This window comes from Macaca nemestrina, chromosome 18 (assembly GCF_043159975.1).
Source record: "Macaca nemestrina isolate mMacNem1 chromosome 18, mMacNem.hap1, whole genome shotgun sequence".
Lineage (NCBI taxonomy): Eukaryota > Metazoa > Chordata > Mammalia > Primates > Cercopithecidae > Macaca > Macaca nemestrina.
The window spans coordinates 54,706,800-54,723,058 of record NC_092142.1 but is presented as its reverse complement, the minus strand read 5'-3'; the positions used below and the strand labels follow the sequence as shown (position 1 = coordinate 54,723,058).

At 44.7% G+C, this 16,259-nt stretch overlaps 1 protein-coding gene across 4 annotated transcripts in view; it reads right to left on the bottom strand.

The window, feature by feature from the left end:
• LOC105494113 (liver carboxylesterase 1-like) overlaps positions 1 to 7,332 on the bottom strand; it is a 29,790-nt gene extending 22,458 nt beyond the window's left edge. Inside the window, exons 1-3 of one of the 4 annotated variants that reach the window (XM_024796624.2) lie at positions 7,237 to 7,332; positions 3,648 to 3,852; positions 956 to 1,100 (exon numbers count right to left, since the gene is read on the bottom strand). In XM_024796624.2, coding sequence (XP_024652392.2) covers positions 956 to 1,100; positions 3,648 to 3,852; positions 7,237 to 7,288 — 402 coding nt within the window. In that variant the 5' untranslated portion in view covers positions 7,289 to 7,332. Of the gene's footprint in view, positions 1 to 955; positions 1,101 to 3,647; positions 3,856 to 7,236 lie in introns of all 4 variants that reach the window. The other 3 variants (XM_071084553.1, XM_071084554.1, XM_071084555.1) reach the window with 3 other exon arrangements.
• Between the last annotated feature and the right edge of the window lie 8,927 nt (positions 7,333 to 16,259).

Here is a 16,259-nt window from a genome sequence, read left to right as displayed (position 1 = left end):
TACAAAATAGAAGAATGAATGAATGAATGAATGAGTAAACCTTTCTCCCACTTCCTGTGTCTTACAAAGCACATGTAGGACCAACTTCTAGTCACACGTTTGCAGACCTGCTCCCCTACTCCTGGGCTCCATGCCAGGGTGGCCCTAGGAGACTGGTTGGATGTGACACCCCTTCCTCTTCCACCCTGGGGTGGCCTTCTTTGCCAGGAGACCCTCCCTACCCTGCAGCTGGCAGCCTGCCCCATCTCCAGCCCTTTGTTTATTTGGGAAATGCTGACACATTGGGTCATCAGCCTTTATCAAGACAATTACGGAGGGAAATTAGGTACAAAAAAATCCCAGATATTTGGCCAAAGGCAAAAGAAAGAGCTTCTGGGATTGTCTCAGGCTCCGCCCCCAACATCTGTACCCAGACGGTGAAAGTTACACCAGATGAATGCTGGTGTACTGTAGAAAGGCCACATAAAATCTCAATGCCCTACTCTGTGTCAAAAGCACTGGTTTGAAGATCAGAAGACTTGAGCCAAAACTACCCTACTGCGTGACCTCCTCTTCCCTGTCTGGGCCTCAGTTTCTCTATCTGAAAAGAAAGAGTTGAGGTGTTGGCTTTTCTCTAAGTTCCTTCCACCGCTAACATTATTGAAAATCATGTCTTACCCACTCTGGGTGTCAGCTTTTTAATCTAATAACTAAAAGTAATCATTTACATCCTTCTATTAGCATGAGGGAACTTGGAACAATTAAGCTGTTCATAAAGATGCACAGCAAACTCCCCCAGAGTTCCTGTGTCACGAGGGGAAACTGAGGTGTGGAAAACCTGTGTTTCCTGTGGAGGCCCTGAGGTCCTGGCCTGTGCAGCCCCCTCCCCAAGCTGCCTTCATCCCCTTCCGATCTACACTAGAAGATCCGGGGTACTGGAACTGACAGGCCTTGACCAGGGGATCCCACAGCTTACCGGCAGCCTGTTTTTCTTGGTCAAGTCAGCAGGAGTGTAAATATTGAGGTAAAGACAGTCTTCGGAAACCTTGAGAGAAATGTTCTCCTTTCTGTTACTCAATAGGTCTGAGAGAAACTGCCCCGCCTTGGGATCTTGGATGCACCTGGGGATGGGGAAAGAAGAACCCCTGAAGTTCAGCCAGCTATAAGCCAGGTGTCTTCTTTGGCAGGGCCTTGGACTGGGAGGTTTAAGCTTGAAAATGGACTTGATATTTACAGACTCACGACATTGTAGTGGGTAGGAGGCTATCAGGGGCTTCAGGTGGGGGTGCTGGGACTCACTAAGGTCTCCTAAGACCAAGCAAAGTGAGAAGGGCTTCACACCTCTTTCCTTCCAAGAACCTTTGGGACTCCCAGCGTTGAGGAGGGGAGACAACAAATACACTGATTCTTCCTGGATGGTGACATTTCTCACAATATCTTAGGGGTGAAATCTTTGTGGGACAACATCAGGAGAACTGTGCTCTAGTTTTGTCTCTCCCACGCATTTACGGGGTGACCTTGGGTGAATTCCTTTCGCATTCTGGGTCCCAAATCTACCAGGTCTAAGTGAGAGCAGTGATTTCTACATGGGTCTTGCAGCCCTGACATGCCAAGACTCTACCATCAACCCATCCCAGGCAAGTGCTGTTGGTGGCCCTGATGAAAGATCTCAAGGATACAACATAGATGAACACTGGTAATAGTTATTGAGTCCTCCCAGTGTTCCAGGCACTGTTTTAAGTACCCTTTGTATATTAACTCATTTAAGCCTCAGATCAGTCCCATTACATAGATTCTATTATCTCCATTTTACAAATGAGAAAACTGAAACCCAGAGAGGTTAGAGAACCTGACCAATGTCACATAGCCAGGAAGATTCATGCCATGTGGTTCTTATACACAAGTGTATTATAAGCAACAGTCCCAGACCTCAGAGTACCAGAAGGGAGGTGTCACCGCCCCCACTAGGTACATGAGGAAACTGAGGCACTCAGGCTCTGGGATGACACAGCTGTCAAGTGACAGAATCAGAGTCAGCAAAGATGACTTCTTGATTTCCATCCTGGGAGATTTTCCTACAGAACACCCAGTACAAGCAGCGTAACAATAATAATAATAATCAAAAGACATTCCAATGTGAAGAAAGGGAAAAGGAACTCAACTTCACTGGTCTTTGCATAAATGCAAACTAAAGAGGAAAATAAGATTGCTATTATTATTATCGTTTTGCCTACTGAATAACCAAAAACAATTTTAATAACCCGAAGCACTGCAAAAAAATCTAATGAATGGAGATTTTTGTCCATCAATGGGAGAAGTGTAGTTGGAATATTTTGGCAGGGAATTTTAACAAAAGATATATACTTTTTGACTCAGAAATATAACTTCTGGGAACTTATCCTAAAATATTCATTCATTGGCATAAAGGTTTCACTACAAAATATTCATCATAGTGCTCCCTATGTTATCAAAAACATCATATGTAACTTAATGACCCCAGATAAAAGCTTGGGGAAATTAATTATGGTGCAATACCAAATATAATGCAGCTGCTAATATCAGGCTGTGCCATTTAATGGCATAGAATGATGCTCATGATATACTTAACGAGCAAAGCAAGCATCCAAATTATCTGAACATAGCACTCCTTTTTAAAGAAAGAAAGTATAGCAACAGGCCAAAAAACTGGAATACAAACAAAACATTAGATCATAATACTGTACCATCTAAAATATTGACAGCTGCTCTCTTTGAGTGGTGGGATATTGTATGTGATTTTAATTTTCTTACTTTTCCTTATCTAAATTTCCTAAATTTTCTGTATAAGTATATACTATACTTGCAGTCAGGAAATAAAAACAGTAAATATTATTTTTTAAAAAAAGGAAAGAAAAGAAGGCAACCAGAGGTGGGCTGCTGGAAAACCGCTGAATACCTGGCTGCTGAGATGCATGGGGTTTCCTCTGATGCCTGTAGGGTCCTTGGTACCCTGGGGAGTGGCGGTGAGGCCAATTAGAACCTTTGGGAATAATAATTAAAAAAAAAAAAAAAAAAAAAAAAAAGAACCTTTGGGCTTTTCTTCCCAGCCTGGCCAGGGTGAATGGACACACCTGCCATCGTTCTCCTCAGGAATACGGAACTGGGCACACTTGAGAGTTGAGCACTTGCCAAGAGGACACCTCAGTTCACTTGCCACCCACACACCTCCTGGCCCTCCCTTCTCCCCACTGTGTCAAAATTCAAGACAGCGGAATTCATGGGATCCTTCTTTCTGATCTCCCTCACCTGCTTAACTGCTTCTTTGTTTCCAAGGCACTTATCCCACTCTAACAGATCACACAATCCATGGGGTAATTTGCATGTTGTTCTCCTCTGTCTCCCGCTGCTAGAATGCACGCTCCATGAACCTAGGGGTCTTTGCTTTGTTCACTAATGGATCCCAAGAACCCAGACACATGCCTGGCACACAGTAGGTGCTCAATAAACATGTGTTAAATAATGGACTCCAGAATGCTGTGAGACTTCTGGAATGTTCTTAAGGATCTACAATGATCTTAAGGATTCCAGAGCAAAGGATCAACCCATCGGGGGACTGCCTTGACTCCTTCCTGCATCACTTTGAGGCAAACATCCCCCACAGACACATGCCACAGCCACCCCTGGCTTACATAGGAGGGTAAGAGGTGGCATTCTTCACGAAGCTCCATGGCTCTGCAGGCTGCGGTGGAGTAAACCTCAGGGGTCCAAGAGGGGGCTTGGCAAAAGGGATTCCCAGGAAAACGGCCACAGGCTGTGCAAATCCTTCTAAGCTGACGAACTTCCCCAGCACTTTGCCATGCACGGTGTCCACCACAGGTGGCGAGGACGGGTGCCCTGCTGGACATGGAGAACAAATCAGGATGCATCAGAGGCAAAAGGCTGGACCCAGATTCCAGGTGGGGTTTGCCACTTTCTAAGTGCATGACCTTGAATAAGTCACCAAAACCCTCTAGGCCTCAATTTCTTTTGATGTACAATAGGGATGAGGATCACTGTCCTTACTAACTGAGGTGGTTTAAAGTGCAAATTAGATTTGGAGGCATAAAAACATTCAGCCAAAAATAAATGCAAGAAGGAGAACTACTAGGAGAGAACAAGACATTTATCTTCCCCCTTAGAAGCCTCTGGAAACATTTATCCATTAGAATCCTGGCACTGAGCCACATGCTGGATGAGAGGATGAACAAGAGGTGCTCCGTATTCTCAGATGCATTGACCCTTGTAGGGAAGGGTCACTTATACACCTGGGCCTACAGATGGGAAAGAAGTGACTGTGTCCTGGGAGAGGTACTCATAAGGCAGTCTAGGAATTAGAAGAGGGGGCAAGGCCTTCTGATTGCGGACATCATGGAGGAGCTGGGACTTGCAGTAGGGGAGGATTGAATAAGGGGAGATGAGACGCAGGGAGTGGTACCGAGCAGAGAGAAGGGAATGTGCTGAGGCTCAGAGCAGCAGAATGCATAGCCTGCCTGGGGAAGGGGGCATGGCCCACATGCACCAGGTGGTGTCTGAAGGGAGTGGAAAATATTCCTGGAATGAGACAGCGCATGTCAGGGAGGGCCTAGAATGCCAGGCTAAGGGCTTGAGTTTTCTTTAGTGGACGAATAAGCAGCAGGGACCATTCCAGATAAGGGAAATGATCAAGTCGAAGAACATTTTTCTGGTGGCCCTGGGCACATCTGATCCATTCTTGCAGCACAGACAATGCTTCCTCATTGAGCTGAAATTCATTTCCCAGCCTCCGCATCAGTCTTGGTTCTATCTGTCATGGGACCGCACTGGCCTGTGGCCTTTCAGACACTTGATTATGCCACCCACCCCTCAGGTCCTGTCTGACTCCAGTGACCTCAATTTGTCTAAGCTTCCCTCCTACGAAATGATTTCCAAACTCTTGTCCTCTCAGTTGCTCTGTTTTGGATATAGGCAAGAAGGCAATATCTCCATCAAAGTGGGGCCAGAGCAGAACAGAACAATTCAGATTTGATCTTACAGGGGAATATCCAATCACAATGGAAACTCCCTATGCAAAGCCCAGATGCACAACAGCATCCATGTCTCATTATCAGCCAGCCCCACACTGAGAATAGTTAACTTGTTTTCTTCTGTTGTTGCTAATTACAAATAATATTGAGATAATTTTCTTGGAAGCATGTTTATCAACATAGCAGTGGGTGGTGGCATTACAGGTGGCCTATTTTCTTGGTGATTTCCATGTTTTCCGCACTGTATGGGATTTCTAGTCTTCACCTGAAATCCTTCCCAGCCCCATATTAATTATTTTAAAATTTTAAATAAAAAAGAAAATATTTATGAAGAAATATGATGATGTCTAAAAGGTACTTTGAAAGACTTGGAGACTGGGCACAGGGGCTCACATCTGTAATCCCAGCACTTTGGGAGGCCGAGGAGGGCAGATCCCTTGAGGTCAGGAGTTTGAAACCAGCCTGGCCAACATGGCAAAACCCCATCTCTACTAAAAATACAAAAATTAGCTGGGCATGATGGCGTGCGCCTGTAATCTTTGTTACTTGGGAAGCTGAGGCAGCAGTCCAGGAGGCAGGGATTGGAGTGAGCCGAGATTGCACCACTGCACTCCAGCTTGGGTGACAGAGTGAGACTCCATCTAAAAAAGAAAAGAAAGAAAAACTTGGTCCCTGATCAGTTTTGGGGGAAGTGGAAGATGAAGACCAAAGAGCTGGCTTGTGATGCTGGATCCCTGTTTACATAGGCTCAGTGGAGATGTCAGTGGGTTATCCTGGCAAGATGGTGCCACAAGACGTGGGCACTTCAAGACTGGAAGGAAGCCTGGCGAGACAGCAGGGTAGAATTTTCTCCTAGACGGTGAGGGTACACACCATGGATGTGTATGGCTTCATCGAAGATGCCAGTGTGAGAGGGAAGGGAAGAAAACAAAGATCAAACACAGGGACCACTACAGCCAAGACCAAAGATCCATCAGAGTGGGAAGGAGAGAACATCCCAGCATCCTGGAAGTCCAGGGAGAAGAGGACAAGGTGCAAGCTAAGATTGCTGAGGGCTTCAGGGAAGTGGAGGAGGATCAAGGCAGAGAAACCACTGGGCTGGTCTTTCTCAGCTCAGGGATTCATTCAGCAGGATGAGGTGGATGGCAGCCAGATTGCCAAGCATGAAAAAGTGGGTGAATGGGGGGAAGCAGAAAGAAGAATGGGAACAAGAGCAGTTGTCGCTGACGTTATATGAAGCATGAACATGATGGGCACCTACTATGTGTCAGGCATGCATTCCAGTTTGTTTAATCTTCAAAAAAGCCTTGCTGGGTAGGCATCAACATGCCCAATTTACAGAGAAGGAAATTAAGGAAGTGGAGGCAGCCTGTATGGTCTTCCTAAGGAAGGAAATGGATGGCATTGCCAGGAGTCACCAGAAGTAAAGGAATATTCAGCTCCAAGTAGGGTTCCTCTCTTCCTCTGCCCTTCCCCACAGTTCCAGAGCTCTCACAATGTCAGGCTGCCAGAAGGAAGACAGGATGCAGATGGGGCCTGGGCTGTCAGGATTCAAGACCCAGAGACAGACCCAGGCATGATTTGTACTACATTTCCCTATGTGAGTCTCAGTTTCTCTGTCTATAAAGTGGCACAGGGGTATTTTGAGGCCCCTCGCTGCACCCCCTCTATGTACCATGTGTTTTGCTTCCTGTATTCTGATGCTCTGGCATCTGAGGCTTTGCTGATATTGGAGAAACTGTCCCTCCCAGGGTCCAGCCAACCCGGAGCCCACACCCCAACCGCCTCTTTGATCGGGTTGCCATGCCCTGACCACTACCCACTTGCCCTAATTATGCCAGAGCTAGGTACCAGACAACTAGGAACAGCCCCTGTGCCCCAGAGACCCCTGAATTATCCCAACTCGCCAGTCCTCAGCCTGGGGATGGCCAACTGAGCTGCCTAAAGTTCTCGTTTGTGCGGCGTGAGGTGGTCCAGCCGCCGGCCTCCTTGGGGCAAGCAGTGCAGGGCGGTTTCAGTGTGTTCACCTTCTCTGCGTCTCCGCCCGGGCCAGGCTGACTGGGCTTAGCTGCTCCAAGTCCAAGTCCAAGCCCGGAGGGCGCGCACCACCGCGGATCCGGACCTGTTGTGTCTGCCTTTTTGCGCATCTGCGTCCACCTCACCTTTTTACGCACCTGCGGCCCAGAACAAGGATTTCAAAAAGTGCCCAGCATCTTTATGTTTCAGAAGGACTCACCCCAAACCGTGGAAGCAGCGAGAGTGCCCAGGACAAGAGCGCGGAGCCACATCCTGGAAGGACGACTGGTCTCGGGGCCTGCAAGGTCTTCTTGTAGCTGATCGGGACTGCGCTGTCCAGCCAGGAGCTCAGCCCCGCCCTGAGCTACCGCCCTGCTCTAATTGTGAAATTTCAGAAAAGCTTTCCCTATCTCCAGAACTCCCTGGGCGACGCCTACCTACAGGTCCCATCTCGCCAGTTCTCAGCCTGCCTGTCCTGCCTTTCCTCTTCTATCCTTGGAAGCCGCAATAAAAGCACCTTGGCCTGTTTCACCAAAGCAGTCTGGTCGACACTCAAATTACAGAGAGCTAATAAATTCTACCAACTACTTGTTGTATAAGGGTTTCTCCCTTGCAGGACTCTAACTTCAGTACACTGTGAAGGCCCCGAAAGGCCCGCACCAGCAGGCGGATGCTTTTAGGCAAAGGGATACTTTGGTCTGAGATCCTCAGAAAAAGTTAAAAAATTTTAGAGCCACTCACAGTCCCACAGCTCAGCTGGGTAACTTCGCACGCATCTCAGCTCCCAGGGCTTGTGTTTCCTAGCATTCCAGGTTCTCAAGTTTGGAAGCGATCTTAAATTTTAACCAGTCTCCTTTCTAATGCCTGAATTAGCTTCACAATATCCTGCCAACTGGCCTAGCCTTCTGTCACACAGCTCCAATGTCAGGTAAATCACTATCTTCCAAAACAGGAATTTTTGGACAGAATGTAAAAATGATTCCATCTCTCAGTAGCCCCTGGCTTTAATCATTCATCCATTCATGTACCCATCCATTCTGTGAACATTTACCACAATGCCTGGCACCTGGCCACGTATAATGGATACAAAGGCCAATTCAAGACATGGTTCAGTGTCTGAAGGGACCTCCATTGGTAGACAAGACAGATGGGGTGGAGAAGCAGCAGGGGTGATGTCAAAGCAATGTGAAATCACCGAATCAGGGTGATACAGAGTGCTCTGGGCACACCTGGAAAGCTGTCATTTACAAGCTGCTGGGGACACAAGGAAGTCACTTAAAGCCTCTTTCATGGGATCATTAAATGTCCAACAATAGGGAATTCACTAAACACACTCTGGTACAGCTGGCTAAGGAGATATGATGTATTCACTCAAAATAGTGATGTGCACAGCTATTTGCTAACAATGAAGACAGGATGCGTTATGAAAGGAGAAAATAACAGGTTACAAACTGTTGTGTGGTGTAGGCAGCTCCTCAGAAAGTTCTACATAGAATCTCCATATGACCCAGCAATTCCCCTCCTAGGTGGCTACCCAAGAGAACTGAAAACATGTCCATAAAAAAACTTGTACACAAAGAGCAGTGTCATTCATACTAACCAAAAAGTAGAAAAAAACCCAAATGTCCATGACCTGATGAATGTGGAAATGAAGTGTGGTCTATGCATGCAGAGGCATATCATCCAGCCATAAGAAGAACATGCTACAACGTGGATGAAGCTGGAAAACATTTTAAAGGAAAGAAGCCAGCCACGAAAGGTCACACGTTGTATGATGCTTTTTATATGTAATTTAGATTACATATTAATTTAATATTTAACAGGCATATTACGCAGAATAGGCAAATCCATGGAGACAGAAAGGTGTTGCCGGGGCCTTTGGAAGGGGAAAGAGACGGGAATGAGGAATGACTGCTAATGGGCATGAGTTTTATCTTGGGGGTAGTAAAAATGTTCTGGGATTAAATAGTGATGATGTTAGCACACCTCTGGGAATATACTAAAAACTACTAGCGTGTACACTTTAAAAAGGTGAATTTTATGGTTTGTGACTTATATTTCATTAAAATAATGAAATATTTTTGGAATATCTAGATAAGTATAATATCCCATTTTAGTAGTGACATACGTATTTGTCTGCATAGGAAAATACTGGAAGGCTATATACCTAATTAGAATTACAACAGCCATTTTCTGGCTGTAACCTTGTCAGTGTTTTTACTTATTTGCATTTTCCACTTTTATTTCTTCATACATTCATTGACAAATATTTACTGAGAGCTTACTGTGTGGCAAACACTATGCCAAGAGTTTTGTATGCAGGATCTCAGTTCTCAAAATAACCCTGTGAGATTAATGCTGTCTCACGATCTTAAATTGATTTCTGTTGTTTAAGCCACTCAGTCTGTGATATTTTGTTCTGGCAGCCTAAGCAGACTAATACATAGGCTCAACCAAGTCCGTTCTTTATTCCCAGAAGAAATTAAGGCCCAGAGACGGGGAGGGATTGCCTAAGGTTACACAGTAACTCAATGGCAAAGTCAGAACCAGAACTTGAGGCTTCTGCCTTCCAGCACAGTGTGGCTGGCAGCCATTTTTCTTGCTTTAATACATCAGGAAGATGCTCTAATTGGCAGCCTTATCTAAGGTAAAACACCACGATTTTGTACACAGTTGGCTTGTCAGTTCATTGACCCAGGCTGAGCACGGTCAGGCCAAAGGGTTAGAAATGGGTAGGGGAGGCTGGGCATGATGCCTGCCCCTCTGTAATCCTAGCAGTTTTAGGGGGCCAATGTGGGAGACAGGAGTTCAAGACCAACCTGGGAAACATAGCAAGACCCCATCTGTACTAAAATAATAATAATAATAATAATAACAACAACAATAAGAAGAAGAAGAAGAAGAAGGAAGAAAGAAGGAAAGAAGGAAAGAAAGAGAGAGAGAGAGAAAGAGAGAAAGAGAGAAAGAAAGAAAGAAAGAAAGAAAGAAAGAAAGAAAGAAAGAAGGAAAGAGGAAGGAAGGAAGAAAGGAAGGAAGGAAGGAAGGAAGGAAGGAAGGAAGGAAGGAAGGAAGGAAGGAAGGAAGGAAGGAAGGAAGAAAAGAGCCAGGTACCTGGAGAGCCATGTTCTATTTTCCCAATGTTACCTGGCAAGCCTGCCCTTGTCCAGGCCAGACCACGATTGACATAAGGAAAGACTGGGCAACCAGCAGCCATAAATCACACAACAGTCCCAGAGCTGCTGATGAGTTCTTGCCTAAGACTATGGACTGTAGCTGAAATGAAGCTTCTGGAGACCCAAATTCAAAAAGGGGTGCTCATTAGCACTCATTCTAGCCACTTGCGGGCTGGTGAGGGCCATTCTGTGATGGGAATGAGGATGCTGTGACAGCAAGAGAATCAGTCCCCAGAGCTAATTGACTCTACAAAGATTGACCTGAACTTTAGGGTTCCTCCCTTGCTTTATCCAGGACAGAAACCTGGTTGATAAACAGCATGCTAATAAAAAGCATCCTGGCTGGGTTCGGTGGCTCACACCCATAATCCCAGCACTGAGGGAGGCCAAGGTGGGCAGATCACGAGGTCAAGAGATCATCCTGACCATTGTGGCCACCATGGTGAAATCCTGACTCCACTAAAAACACAAAAATGACTTGGACGTGGTGGCACATGCCTGCAGTCCCAGCTACTTGGAAGACTGAGGCAGGAGAATTGCTTGAACCCAGGAGACGGAGGTTGCAGTGAGCTGAGATTGCGCCACTGCACTCCAGCCTGGTGACAGAGTGAAACTCCGTCTAAAAAAAAAGAGAGAGGCCCCGGCGGAGCAAGATGGCCGAATAGGAACAGCTCCAGTCTCCAACTCCCAGCGCGAGCAACACAGAAGACTGGTGATTTCTGCATTTTCAACTGAGGTACTGGGTTCATCTCACTAGGGAGTGCCAGACAATCGGTGCTGGTCAGCTGCTGCAGCCCGACCAGCGAGAGCTGAAGCAGGGTGAGGCATCGCCTCACCTGGGAAGCGCAAGGGGAAAGGGAATCCCTTTTCCTAGCCAGGGGAACTGAGACACACAACACCTGGAAAATCAGGTAACTCCCACCCCAATACTGCACTTTAAGCAAACAGGAACACCAGGAGATTATATCCCACACCTGGCCGGGAGGGTCCCACGCCCATGGAGCCTCCCTCATTGCTAGCACAGCAGTCTGCAATATCGCGGCAAGGCAGCAGCGAGGCTGGGGGAGGGGCGCCCACCATTGCTGAGGCTTAAGTAGGTAAACAAAGCCGCTGGGAAGCTCGAACTGGGTGGAGCTCACAGCAGCTCAAGGAAACCTGCCTGTCTCTGTGGACTCCACGTCTGGGGACAGGGCACAGTAAACAACAAAAGCAGCAGAAACCTCTGCAGACGCAAATGACTCTGTCTGACAGCTTTGAAGAGTGCAGTGGATCTCCCAACACGGAGGTTGAGATCTGAGAAGGGACAGACTGCCTGCTCAAGTGGGTCCCTGACCCCTGAGTAGCCTAACTGGGAGACATCCCCCACTAGGGGCAGTCTGACACCCCACACCTCACAGGGTGGAGTACACCCCTGAGAGGAAGCCTCCAAAGCAAGAATCAGACAGGTACACTTGCTGTTCAGCAATATTCTATCTTCTGCAGCCTCTGCTGCTGACACCCAGGCAAACAGGGTCTGGAGTGGACCTCAAGCAATCTCCAACAGACCTACAGCTGAGGGTCCTGACTGTTAGAAGGAAAACTATCAAATAGGAAGGACACCTACACCAAAACCCCATCAGTACGTCACCGTCATCATCAAAGACCAGCGGCAGATAAAACCACAAAGATGGGGAAAAAGCAGGGCAGAAAAGCTGGAAATTCAAAAAATAAGAGTGCATCTCCCCCGGCAAAGGAGCGCAGCTCATCGCCAGCAACGGATCAAAGCTTGACAGAGAATGACTTTGACGAGATGAGAGAAGAAGTCTTCAGTCCATCAAAATTCTCAGAGCTAAAGGAGGAATTACGTACCCAGCGCAAAGAAACTAAAAATCTTGAAAAAAAAGTGGAAGAATTGATGGCTAGAGTAATTAATGCAGAGAAGGTCATAAATGAAATGAAAGAAATGAAAACCATGACACGAGAAATACGTGACAAATGCACAAGCTTCAGTAACCGACTCGATCAACTGGAAGAAAGAGTACCAGCAATTGAGGATCAAATGAACGAAATGAAGCGAGAAGAGAAACCAAAAGAAAAAAGAAGAAAAAGAAATGAACAAAGCCTGCAAGAAGTATGGGATCATGTAAAAAGACCAAATCTACGTCTGATTGGGGTGCCTGAAAGTGAGGGGGAAAATGGAACCAAGTTGGAAAACACTCTTCAGGATATCATCCAGGAGAACTTCCCCAACCTAGTAGGGCAGGCCAACATTCAAATCCAGGAAACACAGAGAACGCCACAAAGATACTCCTCGAGAAGAGCAACTCCAAGACACATAATTGCCAGATTCACCAAAGTTGAAATGAAGGAAAAAATCTTAAGGGCAGCCAGAGAGAAAGGTCAGGTTACCCACAAAGGGAAGCCCATCAGACTAACAGCAGATTTCTCGGCAGAAACTCTCCAAGCCAGAAGAGAGTGGGAGCCAATATTCAACATTCTTAAAGAAAAGAATTTTAAACCCAGAATTTCATATCCAGCCAAACTAAGTTTCATCAGTGAAGGAGAAATAAAATCCTTTACAGATAAGCAAATGCGTAGAGATTTTGTCACCACTAGGCCTGCCTTACAAGAGACCCTGAAGGAAGCACTAAACATGGAAAGGAACAACCGGTACCAGCCATTGCAAAAACATGCCAAAATGTAAAGACCATTTAGGCTAGGAAGAAACTGCATCAACTAACGAGCAAAATAACCAGTTAATATCATAATGGCAGGATCAAGTTCACACATAACAATATTAACCTTAAATGTAAATGGACTAAATGCTCCAATTAAAAGACACAGATTGGCAAACTGGATAAAGAGTCCAGACCCATCAGTCTGCTGTATTCAGGAGACCCATCTCACATGCAGAGACATACATAGGCTCAAAATAAAGGGATGGAGGAAGATTTACCAAGCAAATGGAGAACAAAAAAAAGCAGGGGTTGCAATACTAGTCTCTGATAAAACAGACTTTAAACCATCAAAGATCAAAAGAGACAAAGAAAGCCATTACATAATGGTAAAAGGATCAATTCAACAGGAAGAGCTAACTATCCTAAATATATATGCACCCAATACAGGGGCACCCAGATTCACAAAGCAAGTCCTTAGAGACTTACAAAGAGACTTAGACTCCCATACAATAATAATGGGAGACTTCAACACTCCACTGTCAACATTAGGCAGATCAACGAGACAGAAAGTTAACAAGGATATCCAGGAATTGAACTCATCTCTGCAGCAAGCAGACCTAATAGACATCTATAGAACTCTCCACCCCAAATCAACAGAATATACATTCTTCTCAGCACCACATCGCACTTATTCCAAAATTGACCACATAATTGGAAGTAAAGCACTCCTCAGCAAATGTACAAGAACAGAAATTATAACAAACTGTCTCTCAGACCACAGTGCAATCAAACTAGAACTCAGGACTAAGAAACTCAATCAAAACCGCTCAACTACATGGAAACTGAACAACCTGCTCCTGAATGACTATTGGGTACATAACGAAATGAAGGCAGAAATAAAGATGTTCTTTGAAACCAATGAGAACAAAGATACAACATACCAGAATCTCTGGGACACATTTAAAGCAGTGTGTAGAGGGAAATTTATAGCACTAAATGCCCACAAGAGAAAGCAGGAAAGATCTAAAATTGAAACTCTAACATCACAATTAAAAGAACTAGAGAAGCAAGAGCAAATGCATTCAAAACCTAGCAGAAGGCAAGAAATAACTAAGATCAGAGCAGAACTGAAGGAGATAGAGACACAAAAAACCCTCCAAAAAATCAATGAATCCAGGAGTTGGTTTTTTGAAAAGATCAACAAAATTGACAGACCGCTAGCAAGACTAATAAAGAAGAAAAGAGAGAAGAATCAAATAGACGCAATAAAAAATGATAAAAGGGATATCACCACCGACCCCACAGAAATACAAACTACCATCAGAGAATACTATAAACACCTCTATGCAAATAAACTAGAAAATCTAGAAGAAATGGAAAATTTCCTGGACACTTACACTCTTCCAAGACTAAACCAGGAAGAAGTTGAATCCCTGAATAGACCAATAGCAGGCTCTGAAATTGAGGCAATAATTAATAGCCTACCAACGAAAAAAAGTCCAGGGCCAGATGGATTCACAGCTGAATTCTACCAGAGGTACAAGGAGGAGTTGGTACCATTCCTTCTGAAACTATTCCAATCAATAGAAAAAGAGGGAATCCTCCCTAACTCATTTTATGAGGCCAACATCATCCTGATACCAAAGCCTGGCAGAGACACAACAAAAAAAGAGACTTTTAGACCAATATCCCTGATGAACATCGATGCAAAAATCCTCAATAAAATACTGGCAAACCGGATTCAGCAGCACATCAAAAAGCTTATCCACCATGATCAAGTGGGCTTCATCCCTGGGATGCAAGGCTGGTTCAACATTTGCAAATCAATAAACATAATCCAGCATATAAACAGAACCAAAGACAAGAACCACACGATTATCTCAATAGATGTAGAAAAGGCTTTTGACAAAATTCAACAGCCCTTCATGCTAAAAACGCTCAATAAATTCGGTGTTGATGGAACGTACCTCAAAATAATAAGAGCTATTTATGACAAACCCACAGTCAATATCATACTGAATGGGCAAAAATTGGAAAAATTCCCTTTGAAAACTGGCACAAGACAGGGATGCCCTCTCTCACCACTCCTATTCAACATAGTGTTGGAAGTTCTGGCTAGGACAGTCAGGCAAGAGAAAGAAATCAAGGGTATTCAGTTAGGAAAAGAAGAAGTCAAATTGTCCCTGTTTGCAGATGACATGATTGTATATTTAGAAAATCCCATTGTCTCAGCCCAAAATCTCCTTAAGCTGATAAGCAACTTCAGCAAAGTCTCAGGATACAAAATCAATGTGCAAAAATCACAAGCATTTGTATACACCAGTAACAGACAAACAGAGAGCCAAATCATGAATGAACTTCCATTCACAATTGCTTCAAAGAGAATAAAATACCTAGAAATCCAACTTACAAGGGATGTAAAGGACCTCTTCAAGGAGAACTACAAACCACTGCTCAGTGAAATAAAAGAGGACACAAACAAATGGAAGAACATACCATGCTCATGGATAGGAAGAATCAATATCGTGAAAATGGCCATACTGCCCAAGGTTATTTATAGATTCAGTGCCATCCCCATCAAGCTACCAATGAGTTTCTTCACAGAATTGGAAAAAACTGCTTTAAAGTTCATATGGAACCAAAAAAGAGCCCGCATCTCCAAGAGAATCCTAAGTCAAAAGAACAAAGCTGGAGGCATCATGCTACCTGACTTCAAACTATACTACAAGGCTACAGTAACCAAAACAGCATGGTACTGGTGCCAAAACAGAGATATAGACCAATGGAACAGAACAGAGTCCTCAGAAATAATACCACACATCTACAGCCATCTGATCTTTGACAAACCTGAGAGAAACAAGAAATGGGAAAAGGATTCCCTATTTAATAAATGGTGCTGGGAAAATTGGCTAGCCATAAGTAGAAAGCTGAAACTGGATCCTTTCCTTACTCCTTATACGAAAATTAATTCAAGATGGATTAGAGACTTAAATGTTAGACCTAATACCATAAAAACCCTAGAGGAAAACCTAGGTAGTATCATTCAGGACATAGGCATGGGCAAAGACTTCATGTCTAAAACACCAAAAGCAACGGCAGCAAAAGCCAAAATTGGCAAATGGGATCTAATTAAACTAAAGAGCTTCTGCACAGCAAAAGAAACTACCATCAGAGTGAACAGGCAACCTACAGAATGGGAGAAAATTTTTGCAGTCTACTCATCTGACAAAGGGCTAATATCCAGAACCTACAAAGAACTCAAACAAATTTACAAGAAAAAAACAAACAGCCCCATCAAAAAGTGGGCAAAGGATATGAACAGACATTTCTCAAAAGAAGACATTCATACAGCCAACAGACACATGAAAAAATGCTCATCATCACTGGCCATCAGAGAAATGCAAATCAAAACC